Source organism: Aptenodytes forsteri, unplaced genomic scaffold (genome assembly GCF_000699145.1).
Source record: "Aptenodytes forsteri isolate BGI_AS27 unplaced genomic scaffold, ASM69914v1 Scaffold237, whole genome shotgun sequence".
Taxonomy (NCBI): domain Eukaryota; kingdom Metazoa; phylum Chordata; class Aves; order Sphenisciformes; family Spheniscidae; genus Aptenodytes; species Aptenodytes forsteri.
In genome coordinates this window covers 2386920-2410638 of record NW_008794451.1, presented here as the reverse complement: position 1 = coordinate 2410638, position 23719 = coordinate 2386920, and the positions used below count along the sequence as shown (strand labels likewise).

General features: G+C 37.1%; 2 protein-coding genes across 2 annotated transcripts in view; one reads left to right on the top strand and one right to left on the bottom strand.

Annotated features, from left to right (window-relative positions):
• Nucleotides 1-18103, top strand: part of FNBP1L (formin binding protein 1 like) — a 62205-nt gene extending 44102 nt beyond the window's left edge. The window contains exons 7-16 of the mRNA XM_019474904.1: nucleotides 348-452; nucleotides 1026-1154; nucleotides 3252-3398; nucleotides 4193-4396; nucleotides 12141-12250; nucleotides 12875-13007; nucleotides 13475-13569; nucleotides 14067-14215; nucleotides 14618-14776; nucleotides 15856-18103. Coding sequence (XP_019330449.1) covers nucleotides 348-452; nucleotides 1026-1154; nucleotides 3252-3398; nucleotides 4193-4396; nucleotides 12141-12250; nucleotides 12875-13007; nucleotides 13475-13569; nucleotides 14067-14215; nucleotides 14618-14776; nucleotides 15856-15863 — 1239 coding nt within the window. The 3' untranslated portion in view covers nucleotides 15864-18103. The remainder of the gene's footprint in view (nucleotides 1-347; nucleotides 453-1025; nucleotides 1155-3251; nucleotides 3399-4192; nucleotides 4397-12140; nucleotides 12251-12874; nucleotides 13008-13474; nucleotides 13570-14066; nucleotides 14216-14617; nucleotides 14777-15855) is intronic.
• A 458-nt stretch (nucleotides 18104-18561) lies between these two features.
• BCAR3 (breast cancer anti-estrogen resistance 3) overlaps nucleotides 18562-23719 on the bottom strand; it is a 58705-nt gene continuing 53547 nt past the window's right edge. Inside the window, exons 7-11 of the mRNA XM_009290463.1 lie at nucleotides 22675-22790; nucleotides 21634-21805; nucleotides 21324-21447; nucleotides 20279-20491; nucleotides 18562-19474 (exon numbers count right to left, since the gene is read on the bottom strand). Coding sequence (XP_009288738.1) covers nucleotides 19287-19474; nucleotides 20279-20491; nucleotides 21324-21447; nucleotides 21634-21805; nucleotides 22675-22790 — 813 coding nt within the window. The 3' untranslated portion in view covers nucleotides 18562-19286. The remainder of the gene's footprint in view (nucleotides 19475-20278; nucleotides 20492-21323; nucleotides 21448-21633; nucleotides 21806-22674; nucleotides 22791-23719) is intronic.

Sequence of the window (23719 nt, the reverse complement as noted above, 5' to 3'; positions counted from 1 at the left end):
TGCCCCCTAACTTTTATTTAGGTTATTGAAATCAGGCTAGAAGGTGGACTTGTCTGTTTATAATTAACTGCGGATCTTTGTAATAGGTTATTTTGTATTTTGATTATCTGATATTTTATAGCATAATTACAGTAGTTTTCTTGCTGGTACTTCAAGGAAATAAGTTTTAAATAGAACAGTTGAAAATTTTTGAGACTTGGTTGCTGTGAGAACAATGTATTTACTTAAAGGTATTTAGTGAATTTAAGATACTTAAATGGAAGCTTTGATATTTAGAATTCAAAATTACTGTACAAAACCAAAAGGGGATAGTGGCTGTTGAAGCAGTAAGTTTGTGGCTTTTGTAGAGCAAAAAGAAATTTGAGAGAGAATGCAAAGAGGCAGAAAAGGCACAGCAAAGCTACGAAAGACTGGACAATGACACTAATGCGACAAAGGCTGATGTTGAGAAGGTAAGAGCGGTGCCATTTCTTTCTTTACTCTCTTTTTATTATAAAAAACATTTTATTTGCATGTTTATCATCAGTACTGGAACAACAATCTTTGGGTGTATAAAATTGTCTATAAAATGCTTGCTGCTTGTGTGCAAAATCAAAGTTACAGTAAAATATAAGCACAGAGAGGGAGTGCAAAATCAAAGTTACAGTAAAATATAAGACAGCACAGAGAGGGAATATGCTTCATTAGTCTCGATGATGACTATCTTCCTTAAACACGCAGGCTTACTGGTATTTGGTATCTTGTGGTATATATGTTCAGTCACTTCTGTGTTTTTTAGGATGTGCATTTAAGTGACGTGGCTAAGGGAGCTACAATGATCATTGCTCTCTCTGTATGTAATAAATTAGGTCTGTAGACTGTCAGTATATATGAAGTCTCACATTCTTTTTATTTCAGTTATAAGGATGTCAGTTTTGATGACTTGTGATTAGAGTTTTTGCATAGTTGGTAAAATACATTAAAATAATGCTGTATGTCATTGAAAAGCACAGGACATGTTTGAACTGATAACACTTTCCTACTAGGCTAAGCAACAGTTAAACCTGCGCACACATATGGCTGATGAAAATAAAAATGAATATGCTGCACAACTACAGAATTTTAATGGGGAACAGCACAAACACTATTATATCGTCATTCCTCAGATTTATAAGGTAAAATAATTAACAGAGAAAGTATGTCTGATATTCTTTTAAGAGAGAAGTAGATTTTAAAATTTAAAACTTTTATTTTGGGGATATTCGTGGAAAATTTTATCAAGAAATCATGAGACTGCTTACAGTAATTATGCTTAGACTTGTAATGAACATATTCTGTTGCATTTTCTATGAAGATTTTATATTTTATAGACTCTTTGTTTAAATATTGCTGAAGAGGTATGGCAAAATAAACATTTGAAACATCTGGATGAGAGCAAACATTTAAAACAATTGTTCTAGTAAGGTTTGGTCACTAGTTCTCTTGGTATTTGTATGCGTGTGTGAATGCTTTGACTCTGGCAGAGATGAAGGAAAGTGTATAGCTAATGGTGACTATGTGGTTTAATGTATCTCATGTACAGGTATAAAATGGGTGGATTGGAGGCAGAAGTACTTCCCCCCCATTGGTCATTGCTTCGTCAATATTACCAGCAATCCACAGAAGTCTTTAAAATAATAAAAAAAGTTAAAGGTCAAATTAGATCAATACTTTGCATCTAAGAAGGGGATTTCTCAAGGTGCTTCATGTAACTATTAAGATTATTTTTTCTTTTAAGATTCTTTCTAAAACAGAGACTTTGCAAAACTGGTTTAAAGTAAAGTAGTCGGGGGGCGTCAGGTGAAGGTGAGTTCAGAAGTGTATTGGCATGTACATTCAGCCATTTGGGAGAATACTGTGACTGTAGAAACTGATTCTGAGACATGGAGCGAGGAAATGGAAAGTGAAAATAGTGACTTTATTTGAAGGTGTACCAACTTAAGAATGCTTGATATTTTCCAGAAGCACAAAGGAGTTCATATTTTTAAAAAATACTTATTAGAAGGTCTAGGATTCACAGGAGAAAATTGCCTTGACTTATTAAAGAATTTTCTAATATTTTAACTGTTAAGCAGTGCTACAGTAGATCTGACGTTAGCACACTGATGGGAGGAATTGCAGTCAACTCCCAGGAGAAACAGTTCGATCATCTTTGTAGCTTGGACCAGAGTTTTGGTTTATTGCCTTTATTTCTCTAGGGTTAAAATCCGTTATCACTGTAAGATATTACTTACGTTTTTTGAAATCTCCAGTAAGAACAGAAAGGCCTAGTCCTGCTTTCTCTTGGGACTACATTTTTATTATTTCCTTGCAAGTATTTGTTAACATTCTATGGGAAAACCTTGTGAGAGGGATTCAGCATGACTAGGTTGTTGCTTTGTTTTGGAGAGAGGAAATTGGATGCTGTTTGAGCCATCTGCCTTTGTTAGAGTAGATACAGGAATGATCCAACTTCTTATCCCATTTTTGATAACCTATTGATGTATGTACTGTTGCTTTTTGTTTTCTTTTGTGGTTTTTTTCCACCTTCAATTAGGTTAAAGGTCCAGGGCTTTAATAGTATTTAATAGTATTTCTCCTTAATTTGTTCTTTTTGTTGTGTCCCAGTAGACTTTTATTACAAATCTTATGTAATGGTATTCTTTTCTTTATTTTCTTGCACACTTCTAAAGGAAATGGTTTGTATTTCAAATCAGAGAGCATGTCTAAACATCATATAATTTTAATATTTCTAATTTTTCCTTTTTTTTTAATCATTGGTATTTATTGGAAAGTATAAAAATAAAAGCAAGATAGAGATACTTATCACCAGGGAGAAATTATTTGGAACTAGAAGGAGAGAGTGAGGAGACATAGAAATTAGTAGACTTTCTTTACTGTTGTTTTCATTTTTGCATGAAACAAATATTTTAAACTAAATAGGCGGCTGTAGACACTGTGCACATGCTTTAAAAAAGAGTAAGGAAAAGAAAGTCCAGTCCTTTACATCATTTTTAAAAATCAAAGAGTATCAATTCTTCGTAATTACTGTTCTGGGCATCTTAAGTCTATGTCTGAAAGGACTTGATTTTTTTAACTTAATTAAGTTCTGTTTTGTTAAGCAAATAAAAAATACTGGGAAAGCACAGAAATTCTGTACTACACTGTGGTGAGCACAGTAACTGCATACATCAGGATCGGGGGGAAAAAATCTGCAAATAAAAGCTTTATTTTATCTTACTTTGTGCTTGCAGCAACTTCAAGAAATGGATGAAAGAAGGACTATCAAACTTAGTGAATGTTACAAAGGCTTTGCCGACTCTGAGCGCAAGGTTATTCCGATTATCTCTAAATGTTTAGAAGGGATGATCCTTGCAGCAAAATCAGTTGATGAACATAGAGTAAGTAGAATTGAGCGACTTTTTAAATGTGCATGAGCGATTTAACTGATATGGAAGCTGTGGAGAGGGGAAAGACAGACTTACCCTGTATGTTTATCTTTCTGTGGTCAAATATTTGTCTGCTTGAAAAGTGTTGTGACTTGAGTTTTAGCCTAAATGGTCCCTTCCGCTTTCGGTGTCTTTGTCTTCCTGTTTCATTGCTTTCTTGTGATCTGAAGATCTTTGACACTTTCTCACTGTATGTGATATTGGACACATTGTTTTGGTTATCCTGAAACATCCTGGAACACCCTCATGGTTGGCATTTTCTCCAGTATGTAGCATTAAATCATATAAAGGGTGTTCAGTTAACAAAGTACCATTCTGTGTCCTGTTTGATTGCAGCTATTGCCACTTCTTTCTTATTCCTTCTAATACAGGTTCTTCCCTATTATATCTTACTACACCTAGTTTTTCTTAGTGTTATCTTCGTGTAGTGCTAATGTTGAAGGATTAGAAGGTGGGGTAGTAGTTTGGCCCTAAAGCATGTCCTGTTTTAAATTTGTGGTAACCCTTGGGAAGCATTTGCTGGATTCTGAATAGCAGGGTATGCTTTGATTTACACACTGCTGAGAAAAAAGAACATAGTTATCTTAACTTGATTTCTCCAAAAGCATGCATTTTGAGCTCGCTCTCAGTTTCCCATCTGTGCATCTCTGCAATTACAGGGAAAATTTATGTCTCCATGTTCTCTCTCCGATTCTTGATGGGTTTGCTTGTTTTGCTTTTTAAACTCCTTAATGTCCTATGTTTAGGACTCTCAACTAGTGATAGACTGCTTCAAATCCGGTTTTGAACCTCCTGGAGATTTTCCATTTGAAGATTACAGTCAGAATATTTACAGAACTATCTCTGATGGAACCATCAGTACACCAAAGCAGGAAGGAATGAGAATTGATTCAAAAACTACAGTGGGCAAGGCTAAAGGAAAGCTGTGGCTATTTGGAAAGAAGCCAAAGGTAACAATTAAGAAATTACTGTTTGGAAAATTAAAATGTGAAGATCTAGAGTGCATGGAAGCAGCAGTTTATTTATTTTAAAATAACCTTCCCCTTGCCTGCCACTGTCTTTTAAAATATGTGTAAGGAGATCTGAAGGTTTGAGTAGGGTTGGATACTTACATTAAAAATCAAGTTCTCACTAGGGGAATTTTTCCAATTTTTCTTCAAGTGATTTGGGTCTGGGAATGTTTTTAATAGTTATTTGATAAAATTAGTTTCCCATTTCTGTAACATTTCTAAGTTTCCGTAAAGACTTTCTGTGATTGCATAGAAAAGGTGTTAATTGTGAATGAAAAAATAAGGGGAGGGGGAGTATGCTTTGGAATTGGGCAGACTTCAGATCTCTCTTTTATACTACAAAAAGCAACCCCCTTCTAAATGTTACATTTTGTAGATGTTTATATATAGGAGTGTTTGTTATATAGATTTTTATTATACCTGCTGCTAGTTGTGAAAACTTCTGGGGTTTGTCTGAAAACATTAAAATTTATAATACCTCATTGATAAAACATACTGTTGAAGCTCCATACAGGTAAATGTCGCAGAAGAAACATTACTATGAAATAGGTAAAAATATTCCTATGCTCAAGAAAAAATTGAAAGCAGAGAAATTACTCCTTTCTTGTATTACTATATGAGTTTCAATTAACACTTTCTGTGCAAGATGCCTTCATGGATCAACAAAAAAGATTATCAGTACATGCATTAGCTATATAAATGAAGCATATACATGTTGTGCTAGGTCTTTATTTAGTATTGGAGCATATCAGTGAGTCATTTTAATGATTCCCACAAATTTCTGTGAGGTTATTTTAATGCTCCAAGTCAGTTTCTGCCATTTATTATAGGAAACTATTCTTAGAGCTTGTTAGTGGTAGGATTTATTTTCCACTTGAAAGCAGATCTTTACAGAAAGAAAGGATATAGCCGATTCTTTCTTCCCTCCTCAGTATATTATGTAACTGCAGCTGTGTGCTAAAATGAAAACTGTTTACTTTTCATGCAGTGTAATTAATGATTGATAATAGTTTAAATGCATTAATGCATTAGCATATCTGTTGCATTTGGCTGCAGAGGTGGGTGAGATTCAGCCTGTTCTGAAATTAGATCGGGATTACCAGTTTGACAACAAGACATCTTTCTGAGAATTTTGGAGAGGGAAGCTATGAAAATCTGCATTGGTTTTCAATCTGGACCTTGGCATTTACTGTAGTTACAAGAAATTCCTTAGTATGATGACGGCTGAAGAAAGCTGACAGGACTTTCCCTACTCTTTCTTCTCCCCAGTTCATTCACTTTGTATGTAGCATTCAGAGAGTCAGCCTTACTGTTTCCTGTATGGAATCACAGATACACATATGTGTATACATAACACATGCATCTCTTCTTAAGGACCTGGAGGAAATGGAAGATTATGTCCAGTTTTTCCCCCTGCTTTGGGGGAGGATGGAGGGGCGCTCTACAAAACAGCAGCTGGGAGCAAAATACTTACCAGGAGATACATATTTAATTCCAAGTACTATTTACAGGTTTTAAAAAATACTCTTAAATTAATAAAAATATGCTGATTTATTGTAGCTGGGGTATTCATGGTGGCCTTTGGGCCTTCATTTAGCTGAAACTATGGCTGGTCTTGACTTCCACATACACGTTTACCTACTTTTGATGTCATCAAAGACATAAAAGTCTTTTGGAAAGGGAATGAGTTGTGCAGCAGAGGAAATAGTACAGAAAAATCGAACTGGGAAAAAGCAGCAGAGGTATGAGAGACAAAAAATGAGAGAAGCAATTTGAAAAAAGGGGAGGAAGAAAGCGGAGGAAGTTCTCGTGATATTAAGAATGCCATGCAGCCATTGTGTCAGTCCAGCTTGACGACAGAGATTGAGTATACTTTTTGTCTTAGTCATTCTCCGTAGATGTACCTAATATTTCTATTTTAGCTTACCTGGTAGGGTACATCAAAATGTAGGAAGAAACAGTGAGCAGGAATGCCCAAGCTTCCAGAATGGCTGTAATTGAAGTTGGGAAAAGCAGAACTTCCTGTTGTAAGAAAAGAGACAGGCAACTTCAGGATCTTGTTAGGATCTTGTGGAAGTGTTGAGTCTAAAGCTTTTTTGAATGTTCCTTCATTCTCTGCACCAACCTGTAACTCTGAAGATTAATTCATGACAGAAACCTTTTAAAACCAATACAGTTATAGTGTAAATGTGTCTGGAACGTTACAAGCTGTTTCTGTGTTGGATGGAAATTTTATTTTTGTAAGACAGAATTTTCATTTTAAAATCACTTTGAACATTTGGCTTATTTATTGCTTTCTTTATTTCCACATTAGCCACAATCCCCACCCCTAACCCCTACTAGTTTATACACATCCAGTACTCCTAATGGGTCCCAGTATCCCATATTCTCCATTGAACCAGTGCATTATTGCATGAGTGACATAAAAACAGGGAAGCCCAGAATTCCTTCTTTCAGAAGCCTCAAAAGAGGGGTAAGTTTGATAACAAGTTGAAATGCATGATGGGCTATGAACAGTGTGTTTGTGATGTGGCTTTTCTGATGCTCTTCACCCTCATTATAAGGCTTACTTTGTTAAAAGTAACACTTCAGCTGTAAGGTTGCCGTTAGGATACTTTGTTTCATATTATACAGAAGTTACCAACAGGTTAAAAATAAAATAAAATAGAAATACTCTTTATCACATTCCAAATACTTGTGCCTAAAAGAAAGGTGTTATAAAGAGGGTGCTCAGCATGTGTTTGATACCTTTCTTCATTGTTGTTCACATTCACAAATGTTTTCCTACCATCATGTAACATATTTTTGCAGTAATTTATCATTGGGTATATAGTCACCACAAAAAACATCTGACAGATCAGATGTCTTATTTGCTGACTTTTAATTGAAATAATAGTAGTTGATTACAAGACACTGAACTAAGAAGGGAGAAGTTTCATTTCTTTTGTACATCAAATGCTATAGCACATGGTGCTTGCAGATTTTGAAATACTGATTTTTGAAACATTACAATTTTAATGCATTTTTTGATTAATAAATTGTTCTTGTTTGTCCAAGGTTCTTTTGGGTAGAATTATTGAGCATTTACTACCAAATGCCACCTGCTGAGATTTATCAGTTCATTTACTAATTTATAGTGGCTTACCCTGCAAATAGAATTTGTTTGGAAGACAATAAAAGGGAAATGTTAAGTGGCTTCCTAGCAACATTTATACTAGTGATAAATGTACTGGCACTTTCCTGTTAGGTCAGTGAAGCATAGGCTGCCCAGTTTATGTACGTTTTATGGTATTTATTGATCCAAACAATGAGATAATTGGATGCATTTGATTATATATAATTCATGATTTTCTGATGTTTGAAAACAATATTGACTTGCTGTCTCATGTGCATCAAGAATGGTTGACTACTGCTGACATAATGTGGAGATCAAAGTACAACGTTATATTGCAGTATAGTTATGATTTAGAGGCTCCCTTGCTGTGATTCTGAAGTATAATGAGTTACACTTAAAACTTACTTTCTTTAAGTCATGGCATCTTATTTCGGGCCCCCAGATATCTTGGAAATACCCTTTCTACCACCACCTTTTTTTAGAAAATTCCTGTGGTCCTCTAAGTATTTATGGAGGACAGTTTCTCCTTTCCCCTTCTGACTCACTTATATCATAATTTGTTCTGGTCATGAAGGTCATGTTCCTTCTTTAGTACTCACTGAGGAACTAACCAGATTAGATAGCTGTTGAAATGGCACAGGTCTTGATTACACCTCCTTCTTGTTGATCGCTAAATGTATTGACTCCTGGCTCCCAAATCAAGACCTTGTAGTATCAGTAGTTCTAGAAGCTTTTACTGAAGCAAAAGATCATCTCCTAACAACTACAGAATGCTAATGGAAAATGAAACCATATTTTTATTTAATTTTTTTATTCTTACAGTTCATTGTTCATGTTGTAAAAGTGAATGAATTTAATATAGAATAGTATTCTGTAAAATTAGCAAGGATCACTAGTATCCTACAAATCTGGATTAACTCAAATATCCCACAACATCAAGTAGTTAATCTCTGTAAATCTTCAGGATGAACATTTAATTTTTATATATTTTTAAATTCCTTGCAAGCGTTTTAACAGACATCACACTATCACATATTGAGTGCCTTTTCAACTTAAATGCATACTGTAATTCTAATAGATTTTTTTTTTTAAAATCTCACTGATGCTTAATAGTTGCTAGTACATGATGCTGTTTTCCACAGTTTTGTCCCTGGAAAATGATGTCCAACTGGTATTGACATGCAGAACTACCAAGTGGTATTTAATTCGCTTCTGCTTCTACCGAGATTTATCCATGAGTTGGCATATATCAGACAGTAAGCATACTGGTTATTTTAGCGTGCCCTGTATGAGATTTCACTCAAGGCACTGGAGATCACAAAACCAGACTGCCCTCGTTCTGTGCTTCATGCATTAGATTTTCCTATCGTGATATATAGCGAAAGCAGCAAACAGTAGCTGGAGAATAGGTTGTTGAAAAAAGTCTTTGAGTGTAAGCAAGTGTAATTTGCTTTATTAGTACTCCTGTTACATGCTGCTGCTTATCCTTTGAAATCTTAACATTTCCAGATAGTGTTAGTGCTTATGAGAGGTCTTTGCTCAGTGCCACTTGATACATAAATAGATGTATCGTCAACAGTGATATGTAAACCTTTCTTGTGTTTTCTTGGAAGACTCTAAAGGGAACAAGAAGTTTATTCTGTAGCCATTTTACATCTTTGGACTTCATTGAGGTTTCTACCAAAGTATCATTTGTTAAGGTGCTTTACTTTCCTCGTTGCTAGAAATTCTAATTTTGTGTGCCCCAGTCCGCAGCCTTAACAATTGCTGACGGTCATAAGCGATGTCGGAGGTACATATCTTCTAAGTTGCTTGGTGTTTCTCTGGAAAGAGTTATCCGAAGTCATTGAAAGCATGGTAGATCTTCAAAATGCTGTGAATGTTAAACCCAAGATACGACACGTGGCATCCCATGTTGTATTTGCTTCCTTTACTCTTTAAACGTCTTTATTTTTATCTGGTCTGAAACATCCCTAGAATAGCAGCAGTGACCCAAATGCTGTTTTCGGAAAGTAAAATTACTTCTAAACTTGAAAAAGATCTTTGTTTATTGTAGTTCTACTGTGATAATAAAGTAAATACATTGTAAAAATTACGTTTGTAAAAGTGATGGTAGTGGATTGTTAGCTATAATTAACAAATTATTTGCATATGGCTGACCAGTCCTTCATCATCATCAAATTCTGCTATTTTGTGCAATGTTGGCTGTGTGTGTGTTTCTTCTCCTACAATAGAAGTTCTTTAGCATATTATTCAAAACACTAAAATTCAAAAGTAGTTTAATGAACTTGTGTATTAGAATTTCATAAGTTAAACTACCCATTATCACCTAGTAGTTTTTTGAATCAGTAATTCTTAAAGCAGAAGTGCATTTCTGATTATTGTATTTTGCTTTTCTTGTGCTCATAGTAAAATGTACTTTTTATAAATTAAAATTTTAATCTTTAAGTAATATTTTAAAGATACATTTTTAGGCATTAATCATTTTCGTAACTGGTCGTTGCATGTGAATAATTTCCCGTTTCTTTCTGTTTTCAAATGAACTGTGCAGTGGTCGGTGAAGATGGTAAGCCCGTGTGCTGATCTGTCTGCTGTACTTCTGCTAAGATAGCATGAAAGTAATCTTTTGAAAGTGTTTCCATATCATAACTGCTTTAAGTCAGGTGCTGAAATACATCTTCAGATTTTCCACTCATGTACACAGTCTTCTTAATCATCCATGCTTAATGTAAGATAATTAGACTTGTGATCTGGCTGCAGCTTAAATCTGTCATTTTGGAATTTTAGGGTTGACCAGTATTCACAAGTTGGTCATGATGGAAATACTTGGTGATTTCTTTTTGTCAGGAAAATGGTTAAAGCAGCATGAAATAGGTATATGAAAAGATTACAAAACTTGTGTAAAGAAAAAATATTGAATACTGTGAAATTCACTCCTTTGAATTTAACCAAAAAAATTGCAGGGGAGATGATCCTTTATGCTTAGGAATATTAGAAAGCTGTTAAATGAAAACCACACCTTAGTCAATATTGTTGTTTTGCAGAGTAAATCAGTAAAAATTCACAAAAAGACCTCTGTTGTTCTGATTATTGCTGTAGGATACTCTGGTTTTAACTGACCTGTAAGGAAGAGTGATATGGAGGATGTGGTTGTCTTTTTGTTTCTTTGTAGTGTGTAAAAGCACCTTGAAAGGATTTTAATTTTTTTTTTTTTTCCCCCTCCAGAAAGAAACATTTCTGCTTTATTTTGGAAACATCGTATTTTTATTTCCCTCCTTTTATGGTGTCTTGTATTCCCTCCTTAAAAAGCAGTGACCATTATGATTTTACAAGTGCAAAAGAACCAAGAAGTTGAGGGCCAAGAAGATCTTAAGAGGGGGTATTAGAAACTTGGCACCTGAGCCTAAGGCTGCTTGTGTCAAAATCTGGACAGTCAAATTTCTGTCAAGTTTCTTCTTGACAAAAGAAATGCTGTCCAGTTCGGTTTGCCTCCATGGAGGGTTGCTGTAATGGCAAGTGGGTTTCTTGTGCTAAAACCGACTTTCTTGGGCAACTAGGATGCAAATAGTGGACTTAACTTTCTGCTACTAAGATGTGTACCATATTTCCTTCTTAACACTGCTGGTGTCTGTCACCCTGAAGGGAAGAGTTTTCACAACAAACTCACAAGATACGTAAAAATCTCTTCCCAATGCTTTTCACACCCAAGTCCTTCCATCCTGTTTATAATCTTGGCACAAGTTTGCAATCAAACCTTTGCAGGTTTGGGCTCATAACAATAGGTGGTCTTAAGTGGTTTTTTGTTTGTTTTTTTGGGTTTTGGGTTTGTTTTTTTTTTAAGTTTGGAAAGTAGGAGGTTTTTTTCCCCTCCCTGAAACATTTTTTTTTTTTAATAGTAAAAAAGGTGACCTGGAATATTTGAGCAAGTTTTGATTCAGATTAACAAAATTAAGTCAAAACTTTGATGTTACAAAGTTACAAAGGCTTTTTCTGTGCTCTGTGAACTAGTTTTACTCAAGGTAAAATGCATCAGAACTTTGTAAGTTTTAATATGTTTTCTAGCACGATTGATGAACTTCTGGAAGAGAACTATAATAGTACTTTGGAATGAAGATCCAAAATACAGTATTTTTCTTTGGATAGCATCCAAATCACCATAGAACACACACTCTAGAGAAACAATTATACACTACTACTACTTACTATTATTAACACATCTTGGATTTTTGTTCTGCCTGAAATTACTCTGTAGTAATTAATTCTGTCCTTTCTAAATCCACTTTAAGTGCAGTGGATGTAATAGGAGGTACATGGCTCAGCTTTTCAGAAAAATAATTAAATCTGTGAGCCAACTGTTACAGAAGGCAGAAAGAACCTTGAATGAATGACTATGATCTGGCAGCAAGAACGTGCATTTACTCTGTTGTGGTCTTTTATAGAGCTGTGTGTCAAGTAGAGTTTTTAAGAAGGTCCATCCTGCTTCCAGTGAACACTGTCCGTGTGTGGGTATGTCGGTTCAGCTGTCCAGATATGTGCGTGTTACTTGTTTAATAGTATTTCTACTTGCAGGGCCCTGCGCTAGAAGACTTTAGCCATCTCCCTCCAGAACAACGACGCAAGAAACTGCAACAGAGAATCGATGAACTCAACAGAGAACTACAGAAGGAAACAGACCAAAAGTGAGTGCATTTTTTTGAGTTTTGTCATGGGTCTCTCTGTGTCTGTTTCTTTTGAAGTCCTCTACCTAAGCTGATAGTGGTCAGAAGCTAGGAGAGAATATGCTAGTCCAGGCTATTACAAAGCATTTTTCAGTTCGTGGTTTATTGTATGTAGGTTCTGTTAGCATTGCTTCCTTCTGCTTTACTATAACACACATTTTGATCCTAATGTTGCATAGGAAACATTGGCTCTAAAAGCAGGCATTAAAAAAAATAAAAAATCAATGCATAGGTCTTTGAGCAAGAGAGCCGCAACTTAGTGCGTTAAGAAAAGAACATTATTAATATTTAGGAAATTGTGTATAACAATATGGGAAACAGTATTGAGACTGGATAGAGAAGAGTCGACAGTTGGAGTGCTTGCGTGCTTGTGCACGACACAAGAAAGGAAGGCGAAGTGCTAAGATGGCAGAATGGGAAAAGGATTTAGGCGTGCTGTGGGGAGCAGTAGTTCCTCATGTCTGTGCTGATGAGTATCTAATCACAGGTCAGGATCTCATACACACAAACACTATTTTAACTTTAGTGAATCGGTACTGATGTATGTAATTTTTATAATTATTGTCGGGTTTTGTATGTTTTTAGAGATGCCCTCATCAAGATGAAGGACGTTTATGAAAAAAATCCCCAGATGGGTGATCCAGGCAGTTTGCAACCAAAATTAACTGAGACTATGAGCAACATGGACCGTCTTCGGATGGAAATACACAAGAATGAGGTTAGACTCTAAAACAATTCCTTGGGAAATGTAAATGAGTGGTAAAACTGTAGTTTGCCTTATAAATCTAGCATCCAGAAAAACTACTTGATTTAAGAAAGCGCTCCTGATAGAATTTTTTGTGGGGTGCCATATTTTCAAGTACGTTCATCTAGCTAGAACAAGAATGTACATTATTAAAGATGTAAACTGTTTAGAAGAATTTCTTATTAATCACTTATTCTGAAATTCATATGTGATTAAAGATTTTTTTTTTTCCTTAAGACTAGTATGGAGTATAGGCTAAGCACGAGGGATAGGTTCATGCGTCATGTGAAGTAATTATGAGACTTCACATGTGAATGCAGTCTCCGTGGCTGTGTACTGACAAATAAACTGTATGCAGTTAAGTGCATTTGTTAAATGGTATTTGCTGGTCTAGAATCTTAAGTTTTCTTTGACACCAATATTTGTCTTTTTTCCCCAAGGCCTGGCTCTCTGAAGTTGAAGGTAAAGTAGCAGCCAGAAGCGACAGGCGGCACAGCAGTGATATCAACCACCTTGTAACACAGGGCAGAGAGAGGTCACTATTCTATCTCTACTGCTTTTATATCTTATGCTAGCATCTGTACATCTCTTTGATAGTTAACAGTAGGTGATGGTTGTTACTTATCCTCTGAAGTTTATGTCCTAAAGGAAAATCTTACAGGTTCTGGATTCTAGAGGTCACTTCATGTCATTATGGTAACATAAAAAATAGTGAGTCTAATCAAAACACCCACTCATTAAAGAGCAGTGCCTTTTAAAGCTATCTTATTCCATTGCATAAGGCTCACCAGTTTTCCATATTCTATGGAGACCAGTATGTCAAATTTATGTTTGTTTTTGTAGCAGAATTCAGTCCAAGCCTTTGTTAGATCAGTATTTTCAGAAAATCACCTCCAGCAGTAAATATAAAAACTGCTAACAGGCATTCCCCGAGCCACATCCACGGTCTGCCCTTTCTGTGATGCACGTATGTTCTGAGTTTTAGAGCTAAGAACTCTTCAGAGTCCTCACGCTCGAATCATTGCATTATAGCCCTGAAGGGAGTTACACGGATGATGCAAATCAGGAAGTTCGAGGCCCACCACAGCAACATGCACATCCAAATGAGTTTGATGATGAGTTTGAAGATGATGATCCGTTACCAGCTATAGGACATTGCAAGGCAATATATCCGTTTGATGGTAAGGTTGACAACATGCACTACGAATCCTTGACTATAAGGCAACTTGACTATAAGGCGTGGATTATTTGTTACAGAGAAGACAGGTAAAATGATTTAAAGTAAATTAACTGTATGAGCAACTAATTGCTTGTAAGATCAGTGGAAATATTTTATAAATCAGTTTAATTAACGAGCAGTACTTTTGTGCTGTTCTAAGATAAATATTAGCACAGCTATTGGCAAATATTCAGCTTTACAAATTGGACTAGGTTTTTGTCTGTAAGCCTGTTTGACCATATGTTCTCTTGCACAGATTTTTGGTTCTTCCTGTTTATATATAATCTGGAAACTATGCCCTGGGAAAAAGATGACTTGAAATTCTGTCTGAACATTGAGACTTCTTTGCCTGTTGTTTTCCCAGGTCATAATGAAGGCACTCTAGCAATGAAAGAAGGGGAAATTTTGTACATTATTGAGGAGGACAAAGGAGATGGGTGGACAAGAGCTCGAAGACATAATGGAGAGGAAGGCTATGTGCCAACATCATATATAGATGTAACGCTAGAGAAAAACAGCAAAGGTGCAGTAACCTATATCTAACAGTAAACTGGCAGCTTTCAGTTGTACATTCCCCAGGGAAAATAGTGGAAAAATAGTAAGTTACACAGGTTCATGGAAAGCATTAGAATATGAGAAGTCAGCACTGGTCTGTTGTTTGCAATGTGAGTTTGCTATAGGGTTTTTTTTTTCAGAAATGACCACATTAAATTATGCATCTCACACTGGTCTGTAATTTTGACCAACGTCTTCTGCTTTAACTGATCTAGTGTTCCTGCTTTACAAAGCACTAAATCCAATTCAGCTATTAAACTGAAAAAGACCAGGATTCCTGCTTTTTCTATAGAATGCTTTGTTTTTATAGAGAACTGAAAAATTACTTAAAGATCTCTGAGATTTACTGTTCCCACTTTTATGACTTAAACTATATGCTTAAAACAGAGGGGTTTTTCCTCTAATAACTAACTGAACTCAGTTACTGAAAATTATTAATTTCCTTCCTTAGCAAATACTTGGCAGCTTTCACTTCTTAAACAGGAAAATGTTTTCTGATTCTGAAAGCTCAACAAAAATACTCAGGAAGAAACATTATGATTAAGAAGGACAGAAAGTCCACTGCCCTGCCTCTCCTCCTTCCTTTTCAGTACTTGTAATGTAGAATGTGTATTGGACAACGTCATTGTTTTAACTCTAGGCACCTTGAACAAACAAAAAAAGAGACCATGTGTGTGATGCTCGGTGTCTTACTGAAACCTCTCTCTGCTCCTGAAAAGGGAATGATTTTATATTCTTAATCTGTGCCTGTAAGCCAAGTCTTTTAATTGCATCATGTTTAGTTTGAAATCAAGGTCTAAAATGTACAGTAATTCCCCTCACTGTTAAATCACTGAGGACTGGAAACTGCATTGAACTACTTGATTACTAGGGGGGAAAAAAAGCTAATCTAAAAGCTGTGGCTCATATTTCTAATGAGAGTTTGTGGAATTAAGTACAAGGCTAATGTATAGCCACTGAGAATGGCCTGTTAGAACTGAGCACGCTTCTCTGTCTTCTAAAGGCCTTCAGTAACTTTGTTCTTTTCTTTTTCCTCTTGGACTGCAGGTTCCTGAAGCGGGTTTCTGAGAAAATGGGCGAGATCTTGAAGGAGGTTACATGCAGCTGCTGGGGGGGTGGGGGGGGGCGGGGTATTAGACTGGGAGGCCCAAGGGGAAAAGCTAGTTGCATGAATGCATGCAGACATACATTTAGTCACTAACATCTTAGCATCTCCATGCATAGGTAAGGATGTATTACAAATTCTTCCATTTGTGCAGGAAAACAGAGTTCCATTACCAGAGTAAAAAGGCTACTGCTCCTAAAATTGCTTTATTTTCATTGTCCTAGGTTGTCCCAGACGCACAAACGATATTTTAGCTTGTGCTGTGTTTTGGTTGTCTCAATCATGCTCTCTTCCAACTCATTTTAATTGGCAGTCGTTTAGAACCATATGTCAGTTATCAGTCTGCCTGTGCCACCTCCATGCTCGCCCTTAACCTCCTCCTGCATGCCTAGGACAGTCAGGCATGTCTGCATAACACTTTGCCATCATTGCTTGTCTTGTTTTGTAACAAATCATTTTGTTTAAATATCTTCAGCACTAGAGTTTCATCCCAGTATCCATGTATGCTGCTATAACTATACCACTGCAACCATCATTACATTCCAGTTTTTGGCATGACTGATAAGAGACCATAATGTATTTGTGTTGATCTGGGGAAAAAATACATCTCAGCTCTAGCCTACAATGCAATCAAGAGAAACTCCTAGAACCGCGGTCCATCTTCAGCACTTCAGTAACCTGTCGTGAGCACTGAAAACCTGGAACACCACCAGAGAGATTTCACCACTGCAAGCTAATGACTGTTTTCAGAAGTCAACCACTTGCCATTCAAATGCTGCCTTAAACTAGAGTGCCTAAATCTGTTGGTTGCCAACACTACCACTTACAGTATCCCACAAAGGGCTTTGTGTCTCAGCTCTTTTCACAGTGCTGCAGCTGCTGAGGTAGCCACGGTAGGTGTTTTCTAGAGCTCTACTTTACTGGATACATGGTGCGTCATGAATTTTATACATTGAAACGTGTATCTCTTCATTTGACTTTAATATTTTTAAAAATATTTTTATGGAAACTGTCTTTTAGTTTTTGACTATGAAGTTCCAATTTTAATTACTGCAGTGCTAGTCCATTTCCAGGTGATGCTTCATTGTATGGACCAGTTGAAATTTGAGTGATACTTCGTAATGATCTATGTGCACTTTTACTTGTAAACAATTGAAATTTGGATATGTTTATACGTGTAAATATAGTTGTCTGCAGTGCCCCTATTGCTTATGTTGTCTTGCCTCCCATTTGTGGTTCCATTAATAACTACATCGTATCTGATTTATTAGGTTGATAAGAATTAGACTAGAGATGTTGGGGGGAGGGATACTTGTATCAAAGCAAGCTTGTCAACCCAGCCACCTGCTGTTTGGGGAAATGAAATAATAATCAAAACATCCTGTTTTTCTGGGGTCCGAAGCAATATTTGGATGCAGCAGTGCTGGATTCTTTTTAATTTCAGTGTTATTAGGAACTGTACTACCAGTAAAACTGAATTTGAGTGACTTGTGTAGAGGTTTATTCCTTTTGTTATGTATACCACTATTACACAGCTTGACCTAGTGTATTATGGGGGCTATTAAACTCTAAAGTTTAGATTTTTGGAGCTTGTATACAGGGTTATTTATATAATAATGTGACATTACTCAATACTGACAAAACTACTTAGGTAGTTTTTTGGGTTTGGGGTTTGTTGGGGGTTTTTTGGTTTTTTGTTTTGGTTTTTTCTGTTTGTTTGTTTTGGTTTTTTAATCTAGTGCTTTTTTATTTTAAAGTTAGAGAAAAGGAGGAAATGTGATCTGTGTAGTTTCTTGCTAAAGGGCCTGTGGTTTGCCTGGCTAAACAGCCTTGCAGGTCAGTAATAACACTTCCTGGTAAAGGACTAAATGTTCTCTTCACGCTACTGTTTGTTTTTCTAAAACCAGGATTTGCTTCCTTTGGAGGCAGGTTGCTTTCGTGAGGGATAGTGCAACTTGTTTGAGGGTTATTAAACATAGGAAAAAAACATTTGTACTTGCACAGCTAGTTATAAATCACTTATTCTAAAATTCTGAACGTGAGTTGTCTTAAAGAATCTTACATTTTCCAGTAATTTTTATTCCTTTTTTGTGCACATGTTGATTTCCTAAATGTTAAATGCTTTGTTTAAAAATAGTGTTCTCTGTTGAGAATATTTTCATGGAATAAAAAAATCTTTTCATGGCCTAAGTAATTAGCTTCCCCATTTGTCTTCTGTTAAGATTGACAGGGAGACTTCAGCATGAGGTCTGTAACCTCTTGTTGTGGTGGCAGAACCTCTGCTATGATCGATTGAAGGTGGGGGGAACAGATAATACCATTTTGGTGTTAGTTTTGTTGTTAGCCTACTCTCCTCAAATACTTTCAAATGCTGTAAGTAACATCTCACTCCAGAAATAGGCTTACTGACAATGAGCACATGTAGCTCTAACCATAGTTCTTGCTTAAATATTTGTACAGCTTCTGAGGATAATGCTTATACACCAATTCTGTATGTGACAAAGTGGAATTTGCTGCTAAAGCACTCTTTATATAAAAAACACCATGCATGCTGATTTCCTATTAAAAGTGCTAACAGCTTATGCTTTGCCTTCATCCAAGGGGGAAAAAACCACCAACACTACTTACCAAAGTGATTCACCTCAGTAAATGAAGCAAGTTTAATATATACATACACCCACATTTACTCATATCTGAAAGCATTTTAATTATCAGGATTGTTTGTTCTTGCCATTTCATCATTCATTCCTGGCGGCGTAGCTGTTGTGCAGGTTCCAGCAAAAGCCAAAGTACTACAGATGCTGTCTTAAAAAAAAATGTAAGGTGTCCCAACACATACACAACTAGTTTTCTACTTTCATAGGTGCAGTGACATTTGAGCCTTCTGTTGTGGTCGCAGATAAAGGATCATTTCTGCAACCATGCAAATTATTTTGCATAAAGATACACTTTAATTCACAATTCTATGTACAGTGTTTTATATTCATTAAAGGAATATAATACAACAAATTTTTCTGCAATGTCACATACTTAATCTATCATTTTATTTACACTGTTTGCTTCATTTTAATATTAAGATGCCAGTGCCCTTACTCCTTGGCATTATCAAAACATTGCAACTCTGGGGAGATACGGAAAGCCGTAAGACTAGCTTACAGGGATAACCTAACTGTTTAAAGGGCTCATTAAATGACTTGGTGATGCAGTAAATAAATAATTTGTTTAGAAATCAGTAGTTTTAAAACAAGTGTGCATTGTGCAGCTAAAAGTTCTAAACATCTTGTGAAATGCAAGAAGTTTGTGCAGTATCAAATTGCCAAAAGAAAGCTAAGGTTATTTCAAGTATATCATTTAAAATAGTGTTTACAGAGTCTTATATACTTAATTGTTCCACCTGCTTCACTGGAGGAGGTTCCAGTTTTCGGGAAAGTGCAGTTAAAATCTGGCTGAATTTCTCATATCTTTCATTTTGATTGACTTGTGCTCCTTTGCTGCCCCAGAGCAATCTCATTTGAAATTCTGTCTTGAAGATTTCACTCATCTCTTCATCTGGCTGGAAACCTAGTAAGTAAAAAGAATCCCACAATATCCCCATCAGGCAAGTTTTTTATTCAGAAGAAACGGCTTTTAAACTGTATTCCCCCAAAGAAGATAAGCTTTAGTGTGCTGGGTTCCTTTTGCACAATGGTTGTAACAAGCTAGTGAAAGTCCTTTCCACCTGTGACAGCCTAGTAGCACACAAATGGCTCTAGGGACACTGGGACAGGCTAGCCTTTGCTCAGTTCTAATGGTCTAGAATTGTCCTTACAGCCTGACCTTAAATGTAATTCCTGATGTATACATGCTGCCTGCAGAAATACATTTCTCTCCCCTCCCTTAACTTTTTCACTGCAAGTTTAATATGCAAAGTCACACTGTTAACATGTTGCTGCTCTCTGGCTGCAAGCAGTCAAGATCTCAGTGTTGCATCTTACGCTGCTGTAAAGAATCTTACTACGATGTGTGGCGTTTTATTTGCAAAAATCAGAGTAGGAATTTTAAACTGTACAGAAGAGAGGAAGTTCTCGGTCCTTGCTGTGCTTCTATTCGGTTGCTAGAAGGGTCAGCATATTAAGTAAGTTTAGCAAAATGTATGCTCTATTGCTTACTGGAGAAGTATAGTGACGAGTGATTTACTGTCTGCTTTTAAACAATATTGATGTTGTCCTCAGGCCAAGTTTCCTGCAGGACATTTGCTACTATCTCAGCTCCCACAAAAGAGCAGAAGAATTTCTCCCACTAACTTTGTGGCACGTAAGCGGAGACCTTATTCTTCAGACATAACCCACGCATAACCCAGCAGTTTCTCCTCCTCGTGCTCCCTACCTTCCAGCATCCGTTCTGCAGTCAAGCTGTACGTTTCTGCGTTCTGCGCTATCCGACGAGCTGTGGCCAAGTGCTTGAGCATTATTTCACAGCTTTGGTCACTGCTTTCCCACAGGTCCATGCCTTCAAAAATGACAGCTTGTCGCTCCATCAAGGTAACGAGAGGCATCAGCAGTGGCACTGTTACGTTGTTCTGTGGAGCACTGACGGCCTCTGGGAGAGAGAGTAACAAACAAACCGTATCATCAGACATTACAAAACCTGCTGATTGAAGGTGGCATTGTAACTGCAGTATTCTTTTCAAAGCTGGAAACTACTGTTTGTCTTCCATCTTTCAAAGTGGCACCTTACCTCAGGTACACCTGTCCTACCAGTTTCCAGTGAACTGGCTGGGGGGGAAGGCCAAGACAAATTAGTGTTGGAAAACTGTATTTGCTGCAGGAGAAGGCTCTGCTGCATTATTAGACAGCGGCACAGAGATTTGAAGCACATTTAAAATCTGGGTCATTCCAATAGATTCTGTGAGGTTGAAAAGTTTTCCTTCTCTACCTCTTCCTTTAGAGAAATGTTACCTCCCCTTTGGAGACTAGAGCTGCAAAGAATCTGATGCAGGAGCACCTGATGTGATCAGAGGAATGATCTGACTAACCCCTTCTTTGAGGATTCATCCTCCGATCCAATAGGCAAAGCAAATAAAAATCAAAATCTGCCAGAAGTAACTCTCCTGTGAGGAAGGAGGAGATTTTTTTCCTGTCTTTGAGGGAAGATGATGCAGAGTGCTTCAGTTTTAGCTCCACAAAGAGGGGAGTGGGGGTTTGGGCAGAATGTTACATCTGCACGGGTACATGCACACATACTGATGTTCGGCTGGCAGACCCTTTCCTTCTATTTCATTGTTGTCTTCTGCATTACACAAGTTCACGTAGTCATTTTAACACACGATGCACAGCTGTTGAAACAGCAGCTGCCTCATCTCTCCCTCCACAGGAAATCGGTAGTGGGAGAGTTAAAAGGCTCAATAGAAACCAGGGTCGCTCATACTCACTATTCCACTCATCTTGTCCTTCATGCAAAGCTTTGCTAAATGGTTTGAGCTGTTTTTCATACATAATGGCAGTCTGGGTATAACGATGTCTTAGAGAGGTCCAGGTTTGTTCTAACCTAGTGACCTGTTCAAACAAAACAGAGAATACCCGTTACTGACTCATAGCAACTCACAGGAAGAGTACACTGCTAGTGATGAAGTTTCTGTCCTGAAGTGATCTCTCTAGTCTTGGAAGAAATTGCATAAATTAAACTAAATAAACCATCAAACAACTCCATGTTTTGGAACATAAAGATAAACAGATTTTTACCTGTGGCATTTCCAGTGCTTTCATAATGGCAGAAAATGCATATAAATCCCCCAGTGAGTCCTTCAGCTCCACTGCGACTTGGATGATCCTGTTTAATGTTGCTGCTCTATCTTCTAGATTTCCTGTGCAACCCAAGATATCCACAGCTATTCCTATTGCCATGGTATTGTGCCTGTAAGTGAAACAATTTATACTACGGGTTACAAATTTTTAAATTAATACATGTATATATTAATACATTATGTTCTACGTGTGTTCAGAGGAGATCAATTCAAAGGTACATTTCAATATCTTGGTGTGCCCAGCAAACTTACCCTTACCAACATCTTTGTAGCAAGAGCAGTAATGCCATTATATGGAATATATATACATTGGCTTTGAATGTGTGTTTTAATAAATCTAATAAATTTTCCTAAGATATTACTACTACACAAAACTCTGCTCAAGCAATGAATGAACGAACACTTACTGGAAAATTGCCCCAATTCCCTTTGTCCTCCACACTCAAATCCTGGGCCCTTCCCCCTAAATTTCAGCAACCAAACTACTGAAATCTGAATTGGAGAAGCAGAAAGGCTAGGTGAGGGATAGAAGGCCCTGATTGTTCCCCCTTAACTTGTGCAGAGGTTTTACAGAAAGCTTTGCTGATTATTTTTTTTTTTTTACTTTACTAGATCCTCTAGCCTCTTCCCCAGTTGCAGAAGGCTACTGCCTTCAGTCTCTTCCGCAAACACTTACCTGCTCAGCTAGATTATAGGTCCCCTGAACTTTAGTTTACCTGAGCTCTTAAAGGAGAGCTGAGGGTGTTCACCAGCTCTAAGGACCCTGCTTTCAATACAATTCCCCTTTCCCTGTATGACATGCGTGGAGTTGCCCCATGACCTTAAGGAATTTTTCCTATGCAAAAAGAAGTTCTGTGCCACCTCACTAAATTATCTTCTGGGCACATAAATTCAGAAAACGTGCAGGAAATGTAGAGTACAACGTAGCGATGACCTGATCTGGCAATTTGCCTTGGAAATGAGCAACAGGAACATTTACCTTTCAATTAGGTCAAGGCGCAGTTGATGTCCGTAAGGCAAGGTAATCAGTTCAAGACCAGAATTCACTCCCATCATCCTCCTCATCTCTTCAGAAACTTCTAGTATCCTCGCTACCTGTCAAGTGCAAAAATTTGTGCGTGAGTTTTGAAACTAACTTAACTTTTTAAAAAAAAAAACCCTAGCCACATAGAAGTCCTCCAGGTTAGTGCAGGGCATATAGAGCTAAGCGCACAGCATGCAACATTAGAATACAGTCATCTAAGAAAAACTTTAATTAACATAGGCACATTCAGTGCCTTACACAAAAAGACCAACAAATTTTTTTTTTTGCATGATTCAACCATCAGAAAACATATAAAAGGTGTGACCAAAATGCTTTATCAAACTTCCATCCTCCACTTCCAGAAAGATTCATCTGCAAGCTCCAGGAAACGCGGTGCTCTCTTGGCCTGATCCTTGTCAGGGTGGCACTGCTCTTTGGCCTTAAAGATGTACACGTTTGCTTCGCCGCCTTCATTGCTAAAAAGACGACTGCTCGGAGTGTTTTTGGATTACGCCACCGGGTCCTCATAAGGATTAATTGGTAAAAGGACTGTAAGGAGGACACTGACTGTTGTGTGCCTAATGAAGTCGGTATGTGAAAGCTGACACCCTCACCAATTTGTCTTTGCTTTTTAAACATGCAGTATTAGCTACCGATTATATCAATAACAATTATATATGCTAATTACAAGCAAAACCACATTAATATGATAATGTGAGACTATCTGCTGGTTTAAGGCCTGTATGTTGACACATTTACAAACCAATCTGCTATTTTCTGATACACCCATCAGCAGGCTTTCTTGGTTATGAAAAGATGAAACACAACAAGCCTCACTGGTACAAAATCTAGCACTAGAGAAACCTGTTTCACTCCTAGAGACGCAGGAGTGATACGAAGCCCCCTGGAGACACACCGATTGCTACTCCTTCATCGCTAAAAGCCCTCTCAGGCACGCAAGTGGCAGATATTCACTCCATCACTTACCACATGGGTGCTT